The 22,179-nt window shown below is 40.2% G+C and overlaps 1 protein-coding gene and 1 long non-coding RNA gene across 2 annotated transcripts in view; both read left to right on the plus strand.

Moving 5' to 3' along the window:
• The window catches only part of LOC146480600 (uncharacterized), a 30,689-nt gene extending 27,106 nt beyond the window's left edge, over window positions 1-3,583 (plus strand). The window contains exon 3 of the long non-coding RNA XR_014864734.1: window positions 3,261-3,583. This is a non-coding gene — a long non-coding RNA (uncharacterized LOC146480600). The remainder of the gene's footprint in view (window positions 1-3,260) is intronic.
• A 277-nt stretch (window positions 3,584-3,860) lies between these two features.
• LOC146480602 (alanine aminotransferase 2-like) lies at window positions 3,861-20,461 on the plus strand. Its single transcript, XM_085109790.1, has 12 exons — window positions 3,861-4,075; window positions 8,321-8,407; window positions 8,497-8,605; window positions 8,732-8,862; window positions 9,881-10,000; window positions 11,317-11,446; window positions 12,471-12,684; window positions 13,533-13,641; window positions 15,531-15,596; window positions 16,401-16,556; window positions 17,149-17,261; window positions 19,048-20,461. The coding sequence occupies exons 1-12, from the start codon at window positions 3,959-3,961 to the stop codon at window positions 19,157-19,159; spliced, it is 1,464 nt and encodes a 487-aa protein (XP_084965916.1). The 5' UTR covers window positions 3,861-3,958; the 3' UTR covers window positions 19,160-20,461.
• Window positions 20,462-22,179: the final 1,718 nt, after the last annotated feature.

Below are 22,179 nucleotides of genomic sequence, written 5' to 3' on the forward strand. Positions count from 1 at the left end.
TGTTGTCGCAAAGTGGTGATAGGTTTGTGAGCTAGACGGATGTTGTAGGACTTGTAGGGCTGTAGGATCCGTGCAATAGTTTCAAAAGTGCCTTTGATGTATTAGGTATAGTCGCACGGCGGTAGTGACAGGAGTCGTGTCGTTGTTTGTGACGTTAGGTTCAGTGTTCTTGTAAGTGTTACGTCTAACAAAGTCCTTGTTATAGTTGTTCTTGTTGAAAACGTTGTCTAAATACTTGTCAGTTCGTCTGCAAAACTGTCAGGAGAGTCACAAACCAGTTGCGCTCGCATTCTCGTGATATCAACAATCACATGGCTGAACCGACCATTTATACTACAAACGAACCACAAAATCGACTGGGACTCTGCCAAGTGCATTTTACCTACAGTACAAATAACTCAGTTTCAACGACTCACTCTGGAAAGCTGGTTTAATAACTTACAACAAACGCCACTCAACCGACTTATTGACAACATCAACAGAACAGACAAACAATGGACAATTTTACTAACAATAGACCAACTGGACCAACAAAAGACGGATCAAAACGCAACAACTGAATCACTTTTTACAGTCTTGCAATCACAGCTTATAACATCACGGCTTACTGACAAGCGACCACTGAATAACATCTCGACTTCGTTGACCAATCAGGTCAACAACCAGAGACATTTATACCATCCACTGACGTTCCACAATTTACTTGACTCTGAAAATGACTTCCGCTCAGGTTTTCGAAACGTCAGTCAATGTCCCCTAAAAGGTCCTGAACAGTCCTTCTCAGGACTACAATCACCCGGATGATCATAATTTACGTACTTATGACATGACTCCTGAGTTCAAACCCCGTGGGGTACTCCCCTATATGGGCTATACGGGAAAGTGCCGCTGGATAGGGTATGGTTTCCCCCCCCCCCCCCCCCGCCCTGAACAGGGTATATAATTTCAAGCGAGTCTGTCCTGGACCCGTCCTAGACAGAGTATGGTTGGAAGACTGTCGTTGATTATTTGGCAACCCAAAATCAGAGACGTTTATCCTTGTTTATTTTAGTGAACAATGCTTCACGTCAATTGAGTTTTAGGATTTTTCGCCATCACTTCTAGGTAATGTATCATTTTATCCGTTGTGATTGGTGTTCGCGTTTCAATGCGTGGAACATCACGTCCGGTAAGTGACAGTGGGCCTTTAAATGTAATTACTATTAATTGTCAATAAACACTTTTGTAAAACAAGAGAAACTAGAGGTTGTCCTTTGTCCAAAATAGAGTCTTAAAATAAAGGGCGCTGTTCTACACAGGGTAGGTATTTAAGGTTGTTGTCGTCCTAAGCAGGGTCAGGGTTTCAAACCCCCCAGCGGCACCCCTATACCCAAACGCGGGTCAAGTACCCCCTCCCCCCCAGGGATTCAAACCATTTACAGTTTTACATAAAATATCGTAGCTTGGATTTGGAAACATGTTTTCAAATCCTACGACAATCGTAGTTGTAGGCAATGGTGAACGACGAGAATGACGAGAGTTGTGTACAACTTTTTGCATGATGCCCGCAGTGAGTGCTACAGAAATCGCATGCGACAGTCGTAAGCAAGAAAAAATTGAACGAGGCAGCGAGGGTGCGACAAAGTTGCATCTAAAATTCCATGTGTTAACAGGCCTTTACGCACAACATTTGTTTGTAACGCGAAATGTTGAATAAAAATGTTCGACGAAGTTTAGCCAGTTTTGTACCCTGAAGAAGGCAGCATTGCCGAAACGTCGGTTTCCAATTATCTTTCAGCGTCTATTTTATAACTTTTGAATTCACATTTATTGACTACCCTGCGCAGTATTACAATTTTTATTACAGAAGTTTAGCCGGGACTGAGCGAAATGTATGCAGGGGTGTAGTGTGGTTTTTCCGTTTACTAGGTACGCAGGAGGGCGTAGTGAAACGAGCATCGAAGGCGCGAGCCTCTAGGGGGGTGTGGGGGCCTTGGAAATGCCATTTCCCATTTTTTCCGGGGAGAAGTTTCATTAAACAAAGCATGACAAAACGCTAACTATTCAGTAACTTTGTTGTTTATTTGTCAGCCTTTGGCAGTACTGGTATATGTGTATGACTACAGGAAAATGGCGAGACGTCTCCCTTTACGACGGGAAAATTCGGGAACTAGATTGTCAATATCCACATTCTTGTGCTTGTGTATGTGGAGTATTGGTAGCTGTCTTAGAAAGCGTCCAGTCGTGTTTTGAACTTTCCATACATTTCCCTGTATTTTTTCCAGCGAACTATTTTTAGTAGCAGTTCACGGCTGGTTCCCTGTAGAGACAAATGTATGGAAAGTTCAAAACACGACTGGACGCTTTCTGGCACAGTTACATCCTTCCAATTTTTTTTTCTTAAAATCCTTTTCCTAGTACCAAAGGTTTCCAATTCATGAATTTTTCAGAAGCGATGTTTCATGAAAATTATTTGATATCGGATTTCCATCAAACGCTCTTATTTCAAGCCTGTTTGCCTACTCGTCAAAATGGCGTCGAAAACCGTGATAAGGCCTATTGCCAAAGAGGACAGCCTCTCCTCACTTGTAGTGCTTCGAAGAGGGGTTTTCAGTCTCTTCGTGCCGCTTAAACTGCGTTCGGCGGTGCAGGTTGACATAAGTGTCTCGACCATCTGGCATCACCGTTGTGACTGGGTTTTGAACTCTCATATAAAATGAATTGTGCTGACATTCACACAGTTTTCTTTTTGTAATGTAGCAGCAATAATGAGAGAAAAGTCTTCCATTTGTATAAGTCACTTTTCGCCAAAATATCTATAAGTAAATAAATAAATAAATAAATAAATAAATAAGTCACATAAATAAATAAAATATTCATTTGTTAGATTTTTGAGGTATGCACTTGCGTACGTGCGTATATAGTCGCTACGCCACTGGTGTGGGAGTTGGTAGCCTCGCTTCTTCAACGTTTACCGTGTTTTTTAAATAGTCAGTTAGTTTACTTCTCGTCTTTAATAAGTCAGCAGCCATTCGGTGAACCTGAATAGCTTACGCTGATCAAAAGAGGTGACTTACAACAGCTATTCATTGTATTTGCCTAAAGTACCTCTTGAGGTCTCTTGATACACCCTGCAAAATTTAGCCAGTCATCCGCTCCATTTTGATTTGTAAAGTTTAAGCAGGTTTAAGTTAATAAGGTTAAAGGAAGATATACTAGCAATGTTCAGGCTATCGAGCCATAGGCGAACCCAAAGAACCAAACGGCCGCGAATTAGGGAGGAAAGCAGGGGCACCCAACGACAGTTTTCTCTCAGATCCTTTGAAAATCTATTTCAGGCTATTTGGAGTGCCTTTAAAGCTCTGTAGGCTCATTTTAGGCTGCGCTATAATATTTTTATCTGTTCGGTCATTCTAGGGGAACTTGAGTCTTCTCGAAATTACTGGGTCATCGTTTGTCCCTTTCCCGAAAACCTTAGGTCTTATTTCCTTTCCGAAAATCTTAGCTGACCTTTTTTCGGTATCCGAAACGACATTTTATCAATCCGAAAACACCAGGCCTTAAATTTCCCATATCACGAAAGTTCGAGGTGAAAATTCCCTTTAAAAAAAATTGTAGGGGATTAAAGGCCTTCCGAACAGATCTTTACCGAAACGATCCATTAGGTGCCCCTGGGAAAGATTGCGTGACTGCGCCTGTGCCGCCGGCAACTGCAGACTATAAATTCTACAGCGGGAGATAAAAACCTGGTGTTGTCCCAACCACAGCAACAATTCATTTGAAAGGTAGAAGTTTCAAAAGCCACAATGGTGCGTCTGTTCGCAAAGCCATTTAGCAACCCTCGCCTGATGACTTCGATCGAACATCCGCCATGCTTAATTTACCGCTGACCAACTTCATTCCCCATTCCCCGTTCCCCGTTCCTCGTTCTAGTAAAACCAAACAAAGCTGAACATATCTATAGCTCCAATCAATAGTCATGGCAGCAGAAGAAATCATCACAGACAAAACTGTCAGTCCTGTATTTCAGAGAGCCAGCTATACACGAGGATGGATCGATCTTCGGGGCAATGAGATCCGACAAGAATTAGCAAGGGTGAGTCAAATTTGAACGGGTCAGGTTGAGTTTACTACGAGCAAAGTCGAACAAGCAGCATTCACGGTGCTTTCAGCGCCGGTCATAAACAAATTATTATCACTGAAATTTAATTGTGTAAGCTTATCACAAGCACGTTACGTCGGTTATATCTTAGTGCGCTTTGTGGGAACACTTAAAAATATTATAAGAGTGCTTTTGATCGACAAAGTCTTGATCATAAGGCAGGGCATTTGAACACCATTTTGGCCCGAGGGGGCGGGAATTTGAATGATCCAATCTTCAAAAGTTCAAATGCCTGGGGTTTGCCCGGGGGGGGGGGGGGGGATGTTGAAGTTTCAAGATGATCGACGCATATTGTATTTCTTATGGTCGCTCGTGGGTGCTTAGTGAACAGATTATTATCAATTTGTGGGGTAGTGGCGGGGGGGGGGGGGGGGGGGGCGAGAGAATGGAAATCAACTGGCTTCTTAAAGCTATTGAAAGGGCTTCAAGGAGCACAGTCATCACCTGAGTTTGCATGCACATTAATTTATTGTGTAGTATCACTTTTTCATAAGAAATGCAGCACTAGCCTCCCTCGTAGATGCTCCTTTGGTTTGTCACGCAATCTTCCCTCTGTATGGCCATGGGAGGCTGATGCAACACCCGCTGTCACACAAGTATGTGGTTTCCCTTGCACTGACAGAGGGTGGAACTTAGCACCAAAATTCCACCCTTTTCACATTTTCAAAATGTGTAGAAAACAAGGAATAAAGCACCATACAATCATCCCATAAGATTTCATTAAGAAAGTTGTTTCAATTTAGGCCTTTTTTTGCAGTCTAATTTGGCCTCATTTGCACCTCCCTGTCATTAATATATACTAATACAAGAGTAGCCCCTCCAGATATGTGTGCCTAATCGTATTTGGAAAAAGTTTTCAACTGCCTGAAAATTTCCATGATTTGATATTACCGACTCCAACTGACAAACATGATTTGGAAGAAAGTCAATCTTTGAGTACTTTCAACAGTCCTACTTTGATTTTTTTCTTTTGTATCATGAAACACACACCCCCTCCCCTTATGACCAAACCACTCCTCTCCCCGATCAAAACACCTAAATTACTTCACCATAACAGATTTTAACCAGTTAAAATTTTGGGGACTTAGGCCCTATTCAGACTAGGTGCCGGTGCCAGGGCTCTGTGCCCGGGCACTTAAAAGGACGTTGTTCAGACTCCTTGGTGCCCAAGGAGCAATTGTGTTCTCTTTCGTCAATTAAGCGCTCGCCATTTTGTTTGCTGTATTGTAGGGATGCATAAGGAAAAAATGATGGAACTGACAAAAAGCTCTGTTCAGACTAGTGCCCGTGCCCGGGAACCAGGAACCAGCACCTAGTCTGAACGGGGCCTTAAGCGAATTTATTGGGCTTAAAATCTGAGTTGATTGTAGAGAACAATGAAAAAATAATTGCTTTTATTAAAAATGTGATAATTGGATAATGCAATTGCAGAGTTTTGATTGGCTTAGGTTCCATGGTATATCAGCCATAATATATATGATGCCTGAGAAATAGTGACCCTTGCAAAGCAAAATCAGATGGTCTGCAAGATGTAGTGCATTATTTTAATAAACAATTATTTCACTTGCAATTGTTAGATATCACATGAATACAGCCAACTCAGCATGCCTCAAAGGCTATCTTTCATCTCCTATCCAATGCACTCTTGCAATAATTGTTAATAATAATTATATCTGGGAGATTTTGTGACCCAACCCATATAGAGGGAAGCCAGGACATGTGTTGCACATGCAGGGACTCTCAGATAATCTAGGAGTTGGCACATGTGGTCATGTGCTGTGCACCACTCAGCCACCTTGCATTTGCCCAAAATACAAATTTCAATTGAAATACAACCCAAAAATATGTTAAATATGTTAGAGAGCATTTTGACAACCTTCTTAATGAAATCTTATGGGATGATTGTATGGTGCTTTATTCCTTGTTTTCTATACATTTTGAAAATGTGAAAAGGGTGGAATTTTGGTGCTGAGTTCCACCCTCTGTCAGGAATAGGGGAACCGCATACTTGTGTGACAGCAGGTGCTGTATTAGCCTCCCATACAGGAGAAAGATTGCGTGACGAGCCAAAGGTGCATCTGCGAGGGAGGCAAGTGCTGCATTCCTTATGAAAAAGTGATACTACACAATAAATTAATGTGCATGCAAACTCAGGTGATGACTGTGCTCCTTGGAGCCCTTTCAATAGCTTCAAGAAGCCAGTCCATTTCCATTCTCCCCCCCCCCCCCCCCCACTTCCCCACAAATCGATAATAATCTGTTCACCAAGGCAGTTATGCCTTTGATGCCAGGCCAGCAACAAGTGTTAACTAATTATTTAAAATACTTAAGATTGCACAGTTTCCTTGTCAGGAAACTGTGACAATCACAAAAATTACAAGAATCTCAAAATTTCACAAGGTCTTCAACAAAAATTGACAGAGAAATGCAAATAGATTCGTAAAAGGCCCTTAACAAAACTTCAAAAATCGTGAAAATTACGAGAATTGTAAAGTTTCTCAAGGCCATCAAAGTGAACATTAATCACTTAGCATATTGAGTTATGGCAAAAGTGCAGAATACCTGGCCAATCGATGGCCAATTAATTCCAGGTCACTGAACAGTAATGGTACTTTAGTTTTAAAATGTATTCATACACCTTACTTCAGTGTCAAAATGTATTCATCTCAATAAAGCTGACTGGGGAGACTATATTAAGATGCATGTTAAAAGACAAATAATATGGCCATATAAGTTTTATAAAAATAGCAACATTGCTGCGCTTATGAACAAGACTTTTAGGGAATAGGGGAAGAATAAACGGGCCAAGTATTGTACATTGTCTTTCAAAATGTTACTTACATGTCTTGGGTCGGGCACCTTCCCTTCGTTTCCGCCTAAAGGGCAAGCAGTATTTTTTTTGAAGCAGGAAGCAAAGACGGCGAACACTTGTGAACAATAAACATGTTCAAATCAGTCAGGCATTCGCTGGGGAGACTGGGACAAAGTATAAAGAACTGGTACTTAGTTTTGTTTTTGTTTTTTTGGTTGTGGATAGTTTTCTGAGCCTTTCTGAGATTGGAGACGAGATTGGTTAATCGAACGAATTAATGCACGTGTTGGTTTCCAGTAAGGTGTACAAAAACTATTGATTACTAAGCGGTCGAAGTATTCCGCCATGGAATGGACAATAAAACGGAGCAATACAAATTTGTGGTTTGATTTTTATTTTGTAAAGGACAAGTGAGTCCCTTCTTTTCTAGTTTGGTTGGTACGTGAAGTTTATAGAACCGGCGCGCTCTCTGTTTTGTCGTTACATTACTTGCAAGCGCGTTGAAGGCTTTTACGAAAAATCGTTAAATTTGTAAATTTTGCAATTTCCGGTTATTCTGTAAAATCCGCTGCACCGTTTTGAGGTTGTGTTGTTATTTACATTACAAAGGCAGAGAAAAAATTTCACAGAAGGCTTAACGAAAAATCCTTTATTTTGTAAATTTTGCAATTTCCGCTAAACTTTGTAAAATCCGCTGCTTCGCTTTGAGAATGTGTTGTTATTTACATTACAAAGGGAAAAAAACTTTGTAAGATTCGAAAGGTCAGCGCGAAAAATGGTAAATTTTAAAATTTTTCAACTGCGTTCAATGCTGGATATAAGTGCAAATAAGCACCCTCTCCCCCACCGGCACCTCTCCTCCCCTTAGCTTCCAAAAGTAAATTAGACCGCCCACGCCCCCAGGGTGGTACATGTAAATCAAATCATTACAGTGTGCACAGTGCATTTCCAATTATATCAGCAAGTTTATTTTGCTTATTTCCACATTTCTGGCTTACAATATTTTAATATGCTGTTACTAAAGCAGCAACACTGAATTTAAAGTATTTTAATAGGCTAATCGTGACAATTAAATCATAGACTTCTTCTTATCGTTACAATACAGTTATATAGAACAGTGAGTTTTATATAATTGGAACACACATGAACATCGAATAGAGTACCTGTCCTTAGTGGAATGTCACAAGACAGTGTTTGGACTAAATAGCTTGGACTTCAATGACGACTTCGAGTATTGTAAAAGGAAAAACACTAGAGCTTGCTATCCATATAAGATCCAAACGAAATTAGCATAAGTAAAACTCCCTGAAGTACGTCTAATTTACCAGGCCACTTATCTGGATTAATATTATATTATCTTTCTATAGGGTGACGATAAACCATTTGAAGAAGTAATAAAACATTACGGAGATCCTCATGCATTTGGACAGCCACCCATTACATCTATGAGACAGGTAGAAATTGATTATATTAATTTGCCGCAGGGTGTCCTCAACTACGAGGTTTTATTTTTGTTGCTGTTTTAATTACTATTCCTCGACAGTTTCTGTCATGTCTCCTTTGTCCAAATTCTCTTGATGACCCAAGCTACCCATGGGATGTAAGAGAAAAGGCTCGAAGGATCCTCAACGCAAAATCCGGATTCGCTATTAGTGAGTACTGCAATCATTCGGCTTAGCTCCAAGGAGCTCAATTTTGTGACCTTAAGCTAAGGAAGGACTCTTTTTGAAGACAGAACACTTTTGTCTGGTTTAACCTAATTGTTTGTCTCCCAAAAGGTTCTTATACAGAAACGATTGGATTGCGAATTATTCGCGAAGATGTTGCCCAGTTCATTTCCAGAAGAGACGGTTATGCTGCTGACCCGGATGACGTCATTTTAACGGGTGGAGGATCACAAGGAATACGGGTGCGTGAGACAAATTTAGTTGGGGTACAAGGGTCATAGTAAGCATCATTTATTCTAAAGAGTATCAAAAATCTTGACAAGATCACCCCTCTCTCAGCTCGTTTTAAGTTTCGGCGGGCGCAAAGGAAGCGCGGATCATTCGGTGCCAAATACTATTGCTGCTTAAAGTTTTTTAAACGAAATTGAAGTGTGTTCCTGAAGTCGTAACATGGATAAAAAGGCACGATTGGCATGGATTAGCAGAAATGCTTAGGAAACTTTATTATTGTTGCCCTTTTGGATACTAGAGACACATTCCTCTCCGACGAACTTAAAGACATAACGGTATGTTTTGAGTGAACTCGAGTCTCTTATGGTGGCGAAATAACCCCATCAACTCTGAAAAACCAAACATTCTTTTCTACGCCACCAACGACACAGCACTACAGTTTCTTTAGAAACTTACCCTCCTGACCTGTTTAGTTCCGTGTAAAGACAGACACGAAGCAAACAAGCCGGACACGAGGCAGACAAGCAATCAGTTATCAATTTTCTATTTTGGCTTGTTTGTTCTAACACACGAACTACAAGACTCGTGACCGGAGGAGTAGAAACTTTACTTAGTTTACCTTTTGTCTACTTTGTTTTCCATGTTTGGTTCGCTTCTTTTCACATCAGTGCTAATTATGTATATCCGTGGAGTGATTTGTCCGTAGGTAGAGAGTTAGAAATAGTGGAATTAAAATTCCCCCGATGAGGGGGTACTGCCTGGATTGTACTAAGGGGGAAGGATCCGCCTGAAAGGGATATCTTTCTCCGGCTGGAGGTATAGAACAAGGTAGGGAGCTTACGAGTTGAAGTTTAGAAAAGGCTAAGGCTTGTTGAGGTATTTAACCGGTAATTAGGAGTATAAGAGATTAAAGACCAAATAAAAGACTGACGCCCTAAACTGAGACACCAGCTTACGTGAGAGTGGAAATAATAAACTGAATTTAAATCGGCATGCAAAAAACAGCTGGACGCTCTTTCTTCTTTACAGATTGGCATGATGGCGCTCGGAACAAGCTATTGTGATTTTAAGGAGAGACCAGGACTCATGGTTCCGGTTCCAGTGTTTACCCAGTACATCTCCAGAGCCTTAGAGTATAATCTTTACCAGGTATTTACTTTGTTTCGCATTTCTCGCGGGATTTATTGTTTACTTTTTCAAAGATAAATTAGCTTACACGAGTCCAAAAAACAACTCCACCGGACACTGGGATGATAAGGGGGTGCTTCCCATTCACAACATTCAATCAGCAAGGTCCTAATAATAATAATAGTAATAATAATAATAATAGTAATAATAAGAATAATCATCATCATCATCATCATCATCATCATCATCATCATCATATTAGAGAAATCTAGATTATAGTCTGGTACTTCATGGGGAGGGTACACGGTTCTGCCCATGTCCATGAATCAAAATACTTTTTCGCCTTTGCTCACTATGACCCAAGCCTGTTTAATTTAATTCGTTGTTTATGAACCATTCAGAAGGCAATAGGTAACTCGGGTGGTAATTTTTTCATATGATTGCGTTATTTCGCACGCAAATAACTGTAAACATATCAACCGTGGAATAAATCCTACGGGTCAACACTAAATTCAGTATAGACAATATGAGTACAATCCACTAACATTTTCTGTACATTTTGGTCATCAGTCATTTTGCTTGGACTTTTTATAGAATGTGCTTACTGAAGTACAAGTGAGTGGGATTTTGAAGGCCATAAAGTTGATAAGAAGGAGACAAAAGCATTTAGATTCATGCACATGCGCTGAAATGAGAGCCCCTCCTTTTCATGGTTACAAAGTTCTTGAATCTTTCAGTCCTGATTGGTATTGGTTACTTGGTTCTACCTTACCTCAGGTTGTACTGGCCAATGGATTGTAGTACATTTTGGTGTATAAGATTGTAAATGATGCTACCCTGGGTTATTTTCTGTAGGAAACCGGTACAGGCCTTAGCTCAAGGCTCAGAAGGAGACACTAACCCTGCCTCATCCAAAGCATTACTGTATAGTAATCAACAGCCAAATTCTTCGTAGGATATACTAATATCAATAAGTATAAAAGTGGTAAGAATAAAAGAAGCAATACAAAATTATTTTCCTTTTCCACCTTGAAAATCAGAACATATTTCTAGCCGAGCTTTTAAATCGTCTGAGGTGCATGACTGAAAAGGTTTCTTTGCTGACTTTGAGCTAAAGGATTATGAGTATTTTAGTACTTTAGTAGTCATACCACACCAGTGGTTAAGAGTTTTTCGCTCCCTCTGATTGGCTATTCACCTTTGTGGAGACAATACTATCAGCTGCGCAGGTTATGCACTAGAGCGAATACCTTTTATTATATTAATAAAGGATTGAGAGTATCAAGTGTAGACCTCATTTGTGATCAACCGAGTTGTACCAATCTCTTTCCGGACAGATTCCTTACTATTTGGACGAAGATAACGACTGGGCTTTGGACATTTCTGAACTGAAGAGAGCTTTAGACGAAGCCATGCCGCATTGTACACCAAGGGGACTGGTACTGATAAACCCTGGAAATCCCACAGGTAACAAGTGATGAAGATCGTCAATGTTAATATTTTGGCCGAAAAGGGTTTTTTTTAGCTGTTTTCTTATGGCAGTCGTAAAAAAAACCAGACAGAAACGATGCCATCTTGTCACAATTCATGCAACCAACATCCCAAGCCTATTTGTACTAGCGTAACGGTAATGTGTTTAAAGCCACGCACTTGCGTGGAAACTCGCAGTAAAACACAAGCTAAAACGCATTCGCTCAGTAAAAATAGAAATAGCTAAATAACCTTTATTTACCCTCGGCAGCGTTTATAGCGCAAGTGCTAGTGGGGTCGAGCAATGCTAAAGATACGTTATCGCGCATGCCCAACTAATAACTCGGTCTCGGGCCCCCACCGCACTACACCATTCTTTCAGCAGGACACGTGTTCCATAATAAAATCAGGGAGCCCAACTGGCTAGTATGCAATTGTTGTAACATAGTCGTTGAGTTCATCGAGCATCATTTTAATTTAAAAGATAAAAACTTCGTCCTAAAACCCTCATAATTTTGTTTGAGTGGTGAGGGGGATATAAAAGTGATGGGGGTGATTGGCGAAAATGTTGAAAGAACCCCTAAAAGGTATCAGAATTCTGCTTTTGGCGGAGGGGGTAGTCCCAACTATTTTTTACCCCTAAGAGGTGCCAAATCAGTTGACTGACATTTACGTCCTCTCACATTGTTCGGCTCAACCGTATCCTGAAAAGTACTACCATACCTCTGATAGAAGTCATTTTACACTTTAGCACCCTAAGGGGTAACAAACCACGAATTATAACCCCTAAAAGGTGCGACGATCACCCCCGCCACTTTTACATGGGAGTCCTCCCGGGGAAATTGTCTCAGTTTATGAGAAGTAGGTGTCAACCTCTGCCTCCTCCTCAGGCCCTTCATATTTCAATTCGCGCGCGAGACCACCTTCCTTTGCGCGCTTATTTGAATACTGAGAGAGACGAGAGCAATCTCATAATTGAATTCAGTTTATAGTTTTCTCTGTGCAATGTGTAATTTGACAGGTCAGATCTTCACTTACGAAAACATCCGGGATGTTATCAAGTTTTGCGCACAGGAAAAGCTAGTTTTGTTTGCTGACGAAGTCTACCAGGAAACAGTGTTCACCAAAGAGGTCCAGTTCCACTCGTGCAGGAAGGTACTGAGAGATCTGGGACCCGAGTATAACAAGTTCCAACTGATGTCAATAAATTCAGTCTCAAAAGGATTTTATGGCGAGTAAGTACATGATGTTTAAGTGAATACCAGTTCAAGGGCGACGGTTTCAAAAGCAAACGGATTTCCAATTTTTGGTGTTTATTGATCTCGAATAGTATGAAATTATCAAACTCCTAGATTATATGAAAAAGTTGGTGGTCGTGGGTTCGTCCTCGCCGAAGACGAAAGTGCATAATTAGCTTTCGGAAAGCTAATTATGCACTTCAAAGGCGTGCGGAAAAAGCTAGAAAAAGATTTCACACGTGGGGTAAAAATGAAAAATCGCTCTTAACTCTGTGACGTTTGGAAGTACTGACAAGATTTTATTACGGAAATCTTCACAAAATTATGATGAAGCCAAAGAGCGGGTACTCGCCCGCTTCAGCCGAATGCATGGTAAGAATGACGACAGTGCGAAGTGTATTTCCACTTTCATGGCTGAACTTTAGCAAGTGAATTTCTCACGCAAAGTTTATAATCAACACCAGGTTCGTGTTTTCGGATAAAAATCCTGGGCTGCCTTGGATCGGATGTTAAAAAAGGAGGGCGTAAAGTGAGGAAAACATGCGGCTTTCTTCTTAACGACAAGAATCAAGGAGTCCCCAGACAAACCATGGGGTGCCATTAGGGCTTCATCGCTTTAGTCTACGTCTACGTCAACTGACTAGATTCAATGTTTTAATCCTTGTAGGGGAAGTGCTATGTAAAAACAATTATATAAGCAAAAAAAAAATCAAGGCTCCAGAGATGACACCCACCTCCCTCCCCCCAAATCCCCTCCGAGGACCCTGATCATCGTGATGTATATTTTGAGCTTTGGGCCGCATACGCAAGGGCTGATTTCGTGACTCTTGGTTTTGTTTTGCTAGGTGTAGTTTGAGGGGTGCTTATTTAGAGCTGGTAGGCTTCAGTAAAGAGGTTAAACTCCAGTTTAGGAGTGTACTATCGTCTGATGTCTGCGCCACATCGATTGGACAGGTATGCAGGAAAAGAGATATAACAAAATAAAGATTAATACATTAGAATAATTGATAGGAGAACTCGGATTTTTTTCCGAGTATGCCTGTGTCACTTACTGGTTAATACATTATTCTCATTTGTTCACCAGGCTCAATGTATTCCATCACATTTTATTCCATCACGCATATGCCACAAATTGACATTCCACTCCTAGCAGTATGCAGGATGTTTGTCCCATGAACCTAGTTTAATGGCCTTAGCTCCCACAAGTCTCCTGTAGCTCAGTGGTAGAGTATCCGAACTAGTGATCAGAAGGTCTTGGTTCGACTCCTGATAGGAGAACTCGGATTTTTTTACAAGTATGCCTGTGTCACTTACCGATTAACACATCATTCTCAAGATTGTAGATAAAATTCAATTGATCGTGAACGATTAGCCAGCGGATGAATCTTAAGTCAACCCAAAGTTCTGATGGGTAAATGCGAAGGTGTTTCGCTAAAATCTTTTGACATCTTTTGCTCGTTTTGATCGAGGAGAAAAAAACAGATAAACGAAAGTCACATTGTAAGGTCTTTTTCAATCAAATCACACTGTAATAAAAATCGAGTAAACTACTCAAAGGGCCATGGCCATTGTCAAAGCACCTTCAGTTTGCTCAAACATGAAATTGTAAGAAGAAAATATCAAGTGATTTCTCGTAGGAAGAGCAAATCTTTTGGCTCGCTGGTATATCGGATAATAATGCCATCGACTGAAAGATTGTCCTGAAAATTCCACAGTTGCGCTCGAAGCCTTTTCATCCATTATCATTTACTAAATAGGATCTAGACGCACAAATGACGCGCCAACTTCCATAGCACCGTTAGCACTCAACTCAACGGCACTGCTGCAGAGTGGAACCCTGTTAATACCGACACCAAAGGATCTGTATTAAGCGGTTTCTCACAATAGACGTCACGTACGGGTCCTTTTTTTAATCGATACAAAGATGATAAAGCATACAGTTTTGAAGCAACATAACGTTGCTTAATGTAACTTAGTTTAATTTCTCATTCATACTGTAGTCTCGCACACGCAAAAAGTAATGTTTTTCAGTGCTTCAAATGCGACTGACAACGTAATCATTTAAAATACATATAGCCGGTCTGTGACTTACATTTTCAGTTTGTGGTTCAGCCACACAAATTGAATATTAGACAATTTATGAGATAACCAGTGTCTGTAAAGCGAGGTTTGTATGAGAGCGTGTCACTTGGGTCACAGAAAAGTGTCCGTTGTCCGTATTAAAAGAAAATACACTCTGTTTTTTTTTTTTTTTTTTTTATAAGAACGTCTAATTTTGGAGCTGAGGCTGAACGTTCTTATATTTTTTTGCGATTTGAGGCTGCAAACGTTCTTAAGATGTTCTTAAATTACATAGTATACACTACATGTATTTTAGTAAATCACCGGACGCGACCAGGAAACCTATCAAGAGAAAGTGCACTGCCTGGAACTGCTGATTATGACAAACCAAGATGTGTGTCACCATTGTTAATGTTATGCAAAACATGCCCTTAAGTGTTTTGGTTAATTTACATTTGCTGCCTTGATTTTATATACAGATTAGCAAAATAAAAACGTTCTTAATCGACTCTTATCCTGAGGAATGTTCTTAATACGTTCTTAAAATTTTCGTTAATCTCAGCCTTGACGTTGTTATAAAATAGGTTCTTATAAAAAAAAAAACAGAGTGTATATGTCTATGAGCTTTTCGTCCGGACAGACATAGCTGTCCGTAATAAGCGGGTGTCTGTAAAGCGGGGCTCCACTTTACTGTAAATGAAATATGTATATGTTACCTAAGTGTAAGATCGGAAAATGACAGCGATAGTTGTTGAAGCGACTAGCATTGTTTATCCTTGAAGGCCGCCGTGAGTGCAATGTGCAATCCGCCCCGGCCTGGTGACGAGTCGTACGAGACTTTTATCAAGGTAAGCCACGAATGCAGCGCTTACGGTAAAGCGCAATCCCCTAAATATAGGACCCCGAATTCTTCCAGTAATAACCCCCCCCCCCTCCCCCCTTTCCCGGACGGTTAGCTGTAAGCTTAGTTTTACAGTTATTTCGTTGTCGAACCCATGCAACCAATCTAAAACGCAAAATTATCTCCAATAACAGGTACTCCCTGTAAAAAGACCCTTCAAAAAGTCCCTCGGGCTTATGTTGGGAATTTACGATATTTAATCCAAAATATTCTGAATTTTCTGCACTATCGGTTTTCTATCGATTGTCACGACACAAGAACCGAAGGAAATTATAAATCACTATGGCCAATCACAGTAGCCGCAAACAATCCAATGAGCCAACTCGAATTAAATACATGCAACCCGCGCCAAGGGCGGAAAATGCATACGAGCGAGTCATGTTTGCTATTACGTACTTTTCTTTGGCTGATAAATGGCAGGAATGACTTTAGCATACCGCTGGGCTCAGTGAAACAAAAAAACAAGGCAAGTGAGAATTCTTTCGCAACCCAGTAAAAACTGTGCTAAAGGATGATTTCGTCCCAATTTGGAAGGGAAGTTAAACCTTCTTTCAACCAATCAGGCGCGTTACTTAAATCAATTTGGTTGCTTTTCATGCCTGTTCCAACTAGCATGACTTGTTTGGAGTTCTGAAATGTTTGCTGTGATATTTCAGTCGCTTCCTGTGAGATGTGTTATTTTCCTTTTGGGGATGAGGGGGGAGGGTTTAATTGGTGATAGTCAGTAGTAAGAAAGATGTATACTTCACAGGAGAAGATGGCCATTCTAGACTCATACCGAAGGAAAGCAAAGATAACCACAGAAATGTTGAATTCTCTCGAAGGAGTCACGTGTTGTGAAGTCACGGGTTCGTTGTATGCATTTCCCAGAATCAAACTTCCACGAAAAGCTATTGAAGCGGCAAAGGTGAGAGCGTGAAGTGGAACAGTGCAATATTGAATTACAAATGAATTAATTGCTTAACTAAACTGCTAGGTCAACAAAACACCGCAAACAAAGATGTAAATGGTTTACCTTGGTAAATGAAAAGAATTAAAGAAAGAAAAGCCTGTGAACCTCCTCACTTTTCTTTCAAGTAGCAAGCTTATTATTATTATTATTATTATTATTATTATTATTATTATTATTATTATTGTATTTTATTTGTTTTTGGGTTGTTACAGCATTTACAAATACGCATAATACATCACAGATTGTACATGCATAAATATACGTTACACTACTCTATTACACAAAGAAAAAAGCACTACACTCGTATTGACATAAGCAAGCTTATTCTTTTCGTTGGTAGTAAATTTCTTCCAGAAATGTTTTATCAGTATTTCTTACCCATTCTAATCCTTGGACTTAATTGTCACCCCATATAGCCTATTTTAGTGAGCACACTCCATCCCCCCTCCAGCCTCCCCATCCGAAGATATCATGTCCGCAAATCTTTGCGAAAACTGTCCTTTGGCCAATCAAACTGAAACTTCTTTTTCGATGCTTGCTATATCAGCTTAACAATTGTACACCAGATGCTTTCTACAGTTGGCAGATGTTAGAAACAATTGGAATATACCCCATGGCTGGGAACTGCTTTGGACAGAAAGAAGGGACATATCATGTCAGGTCAGGATGTTATATATATTAGCACGTTACACAATAATCCAGATATAACTAATCGATGATCAATGTCATCAATGATTAATCGATGGGTAATCAATGAGTAATCAATTTTTAGTCATTGATATGTTGGCGATGATCAATGGGTAATCGATGACTAATCGATGAACTAAAATTTGTGGTCAACGATTACTCATCGATGTCATCGATTATTCATTGATGCTATTGATTACTCATCGATAACCTATTGATTACCCATCGATTACTCATTGATTAAAGGTAAAGTCGCACAAGAGCCTAAGTGGCCCACACGGCCGGAGATTAGTCCGGTTTCTGTAGCATGAAGCAACTAGGAGTACTGCTACTCCCCCCTGGATGGGATGCTAGTCCATCGTCCATCGCAGGGTTACCCCCAGCAGTATGTCGCCGGTACCCATTTATATACCGGGGTGAAGAGAGACGATATGGAGCAAAGTTTCTTGTCTAAGGAAACAACACAGCAATGAAGAGACCAACCTGGCCTTGAACCAACGACTCTCAGATCCTCCGACCGTCCGATCGAAAGTCCGACGCGCTAACCACAACACCACCGCGCCTCCGCTTTTTTCATTGATTACCCATATATTATTATGATTCATATCTATTACGATTTTCTGGCATTTTTCTTTATTATAACTGACTTTCCTGTCATAAATTTTGAGGTGAATGATTCGCGACGATACTAATAGGCAAAGAGGAATTGTACATGCATGGTTAAACGGGGAAACTGAGTAACTGAATTCACAGGAATGCACTAGTCGTCTCTAGTCCATTAAAATGTATAGGCCATCTATGAGAAAAACGAAACGGAATTCTTCATATTGATTTGATGGACGGTAGAATTGTCGAACAGGAACTGTTCAGAACGTCGAGTTGTCTGTCTCATTATCCTGGCTATCAATCTGGAAAATAAACATGTAAATTTTAGACACGTTTTCCTGCCGGGGTAAAAGTTTCCCGTCTGAGGCGGTTAATTTGATCTATTAATGTAGATAGGAAATTGTTTTTATCTCTTTATTTTCGATGTGGTATGGTTTGTGTAGCCACCAAAGACGATCGATGCCATCTAAACTAAACAATAAAATCAATGACTAATCGATGACTGAAAATTTTGTGGCCTATCGATTATTGATCGATTACTCATTGATTGCTCATTGATTTCATTGATGTCATTGATGCCATCAATTCGTTACGTCTGGAAAAAGTGAACAATGCCTCCTTGACAAAGTGCAATGAACGAAATTGAAAAATAAAGAACGAATGGAAACGTTTCTCTGGAAACATTTGAAAAGTACACTCACAGCTACAGTTGGTTCTCGTTCTGTTTTGGCGCTTTCCTGAAATTTTGGGGAAATCGAGAATTCCAAGATGGCTGCCATTTGGCAATCATGACATAATTACCATGCCATATGACGTCATCAATTCCCATTGTGGATCTCAAAGGAAACATCTTTGGACGTGCTATTTGTTTTCCAAGTCTCATTGTCAAAGCTTTTGCACTTACCATATCATCGACGGGGCCGGAATTGACTTTCTGTGCACTCTATAGCAGTTAGAGCATTTGACCTGTCAAAGGAATTTGATGGGTTCGACTCCCGTCTAGGACTGACAACTTTTAGCTGTACTCTCACTTTGTTGCAGTAAGTTAAATTTCCTTATAAAGAAAGGAAGATAACGTATAAATTTTTAACGAGGTAGTTAAATGTCTACAATGAAACGAAGCACTCACATTATCTTGATTTCCTCGCTGCAGGTTTACGATTCTACCCTCTGAGGATAAAGTAGTTGCCATGATCAGCAGAATTAGCAAGTTTCACATGGAATTTATGGACAAATACAGAGACGATGATGACAAGCAACAATGACGAACATCAGTTTTGGCGATTTTCAGTGATTTCTTAAGAAATAAGGGAAGCTAAGTGTAGTCAAAAGCGCTGAGGTTCAAATTGACAACTCCGCCTTCCAATTTTGATGAAATTTATGTTTATAACTAAGTTGTACGCTTTTTGCAATCCACCGAACGGAAAAAGCTGGCGTGCTGTCCATTTTAACCACAATACCAATTATTAGGCACATTGTTGTTCGAGGCTTTGGAGGTGCCTAGTCTAAATATTCATGACTTCGTATAGTTTTTATTACAACCAAAGACTTAAAGGAATCGGATTTTCAGGTAAGCAGCGTATTGACTGTTTACAATTTCATACAGTAAAATCGATTGATGTACTTTCATTCATATAATTATTGTTACAGGAAGAAATGGAGCTATAATAATGCTTTTCTGAAATGTAAATGATTTGATTTTTCAGTCGCCTTTAATTTGTTCCTTGCTTATCTCTTACCTGATCTGGAACAAAAAATGGACAAATTTCGCTTATATTTATAATTATCTTCTCAAACCGTTGTACAACCTTTATACGTTGCAATGTTATTTAAAATCACGAATTGTGACTATTCCAAGTGAGAAGCCTTAAATCTCTACTTTGCGTCATGTTGCCTGTTTTCATATCAAGCTATATCAGGATTACCTTACTTGACTCTCTTGGAGGTGATAACGTTGAATTGGAAAACAACATAGCAGTTTACGACAAAAACCAAAATTGACAGCTGGAGACAGAAGCATTGACATAGCAAGATAACCTGGAGTGGAACAAAAAGCAGTAATCAGTCAATCGACTACAATATTTAGGCAAGAGTAGGGGGCAAAACTCTGAAAAACACATGCCATCAAATGATGGTCTTGTTTAAAGCTAACAGAGTTCTTTTCTTTTGGGTCAGATATCAATTAATCTATGCCACATGAAGGTAATAGTCGGCTTCAGGAAGCTCAGTGATTGTCCGATGATTGTTGGGCTTTGATATGCAACTTATTCAAATATATTTACTCTTTCAATCGTGACTTTTCGCCATGTGTTTTCATCCTACGTCAGTTGTCGAGACTGTTCTTGGTTTAAAATTTTAAAATTGTCGTTTAACGGGAGCGAAAGGCGGTCTTATCGCCGTTGTTTTCAAAGTTTCGAAACACGAACTGAAACCACGAAATGCCTTCCGGGATGTGAACGCTGGCGAGCTTGCTCTTCCACCCCGTAGTCTTTCAAGAGCACTACAGAAGGCTCAAATATTGATTCGATCAGCGATTGTGTTGTGCTAAAGTAAACTGCATGGGTGAACTTCTGACTGAGTGAATTTGGTGTGGTAATCGTGTTGTCGATGTCGCCGGTGTACCTATGTAGGGGTATCGAATGGTCTTTGCGAGCATTTGCGAGCATGCGAGCAGTGTGTTTATTTTTGCGAGCACGAGCAGTTGTCAAATTTTTCTTGCGAGCAGCGAGCACTTTAGAAAAATACAGATGGCGAGCGGCGAGTACTTCGAGTACTTTGTAAATTTTCCGCTAGCCGAAATCTCTCTTTTATCAACAGGGCACGTTGTTTTACGCCAAGTAATAGCTAATAATCTGGCTGACACCTCCAAAACAGAACAACAGTTACAGGCTGAACTTTCGAAGAAAGACTGAAGCCAGAGTTAATGTTTAAACCTTTTTGTTTTAACCCTATCATAACTGATTTATCGTTTATATATGTATAAAAAATAACTACAAAGGAGGATTAACGAAATTTCGAGCAATCGAGCACATGTTAACCAGAATGCGAACATGCGAGCAGTTGCACAACGTTTGCGAGCACGAGCAAGCGAGTCTGAGCGAGCACCCGTGTAATTTTTGCGAGCAATTCGAGCAAAGGCCAAATTTTGTGAGCACTTTTAAATTAAATGGGAGCATTCGATACCCCTCTATGTCCCCAATGAAGTGAGACTCTATCACGATTGTCAGTTGCGTCTTTGCCTTGTTTGTTTTTTGGTGTTTGACGGTCTTTAATTATTCACAAATGAAGATGCATTTATTTAAAATTATTTGTTTCAACCGCCTGCCGCCTGAAGGGTATTTGAGCCGTTTTCCTCTGAAAATGGGTATAGAGTTGTTTAACCATTTTAGTCTGAAAGCCTGAAAATGTGTATGGATTTTACAGAAATGGACATATTTTAGTCTGAAATAGGGTAAGGATTTGAAGAACTGAACCACACATCCCCAACAAAAATTCTGAGGAGGACCCTCCCGGGCCGTGACGCCACACAAAGACTAGGCGTAGTGAGTGAGCAACTGAGCTGAATTAATTGTCGCTCTCGACGATACATGGAGCAGCAATAAACAATATACAGTCGACTCCCGATATCTCAAACCCTCGTTAACTCGAACCTCGAGCTTACTCAAACCAATTTTCTTTTCCCTTCAGGTCATATTCTATATATTAAATTTTACCCTCGATAACTCGAACCCCCGATAACTCGAACTTTTTTCAATTTTCCCTTGAAGGTTCGAGTTATCGGGACTCGACTGTATTATTATTTTTGTTCTACATATACATAACAAGGGCCTCTTAATGTAAGCCCGGTCCACCGGGCTGGCGCCGTTTCCAATGAGTAAGAATGATATGAGAAAAATTTCTTTATGGCCGCTTCCTACGGCACGGTCAACGGACGAATTTTTTCTTCTGTTTGTATGGGAAATTTCAAGTCGGTTACTGAGATAAAAGAAATAACTGTCATTCTTTGCTTTGGGCTTCTCTTCCCTTGAAAGTTTGTCGAGATCAGGCAGCTATGAAGCAAGTACAGGTCCTAACATAAAAAACGGTTACTGGTTATCGAGGGGCTTCTTCATATGACCCAGTCAACCGGGCTGGTTTGGTTAGCGAGATCTCGCCAGAGCAATTTTTCCTTTGTACAAATTTCGATGTACAGGCGACTCCCAATGACCCGAACCCCGCGCTAACTCGAACCAATTTTCCTTTCCTTTTAGATCATCTTCTATGTAATTTTACCCTCGATAACTCG

Source organism: Pavona decussata, unplaced genomic scaffold (assembly GCF_977016875.1).
Source record: "Pavona decussata unplaced genomic scaffold, jaPavDecu1.1 SCAFFOLD_53, whole genome shotgun sequence".
NCBI lineage: Eukaryota > Metazoa > Cnidaria > Anthozoa > Scleractinia > Agariciidae > Pavona > Pavona decussata.

Bases quoted from the DNA above. Each gene is read 5' to 3' on its own strand.
- LOC146480602 (XM_085109790.1), top strand. From the start codon at position 3,959: ATGGCAGCAGAAGAAATCATCACAGACAAAACTGTCAGTCCTGTATTT. The intron at 4,076-8,320 runs GTGAGTCAAATT...ATCTTTCTATAG, and splicing joins TCCGACAAGAATTAGCAAGG to GGTGACGATAAACCATTTGA. The intron at 13,642-15,530 runs GTATGCAGGAAA...TTATCCTTGAAG, and splicing joins GCGCCACATCGATTGGACAG to GCCGCCGTGAGTGCAATGTG.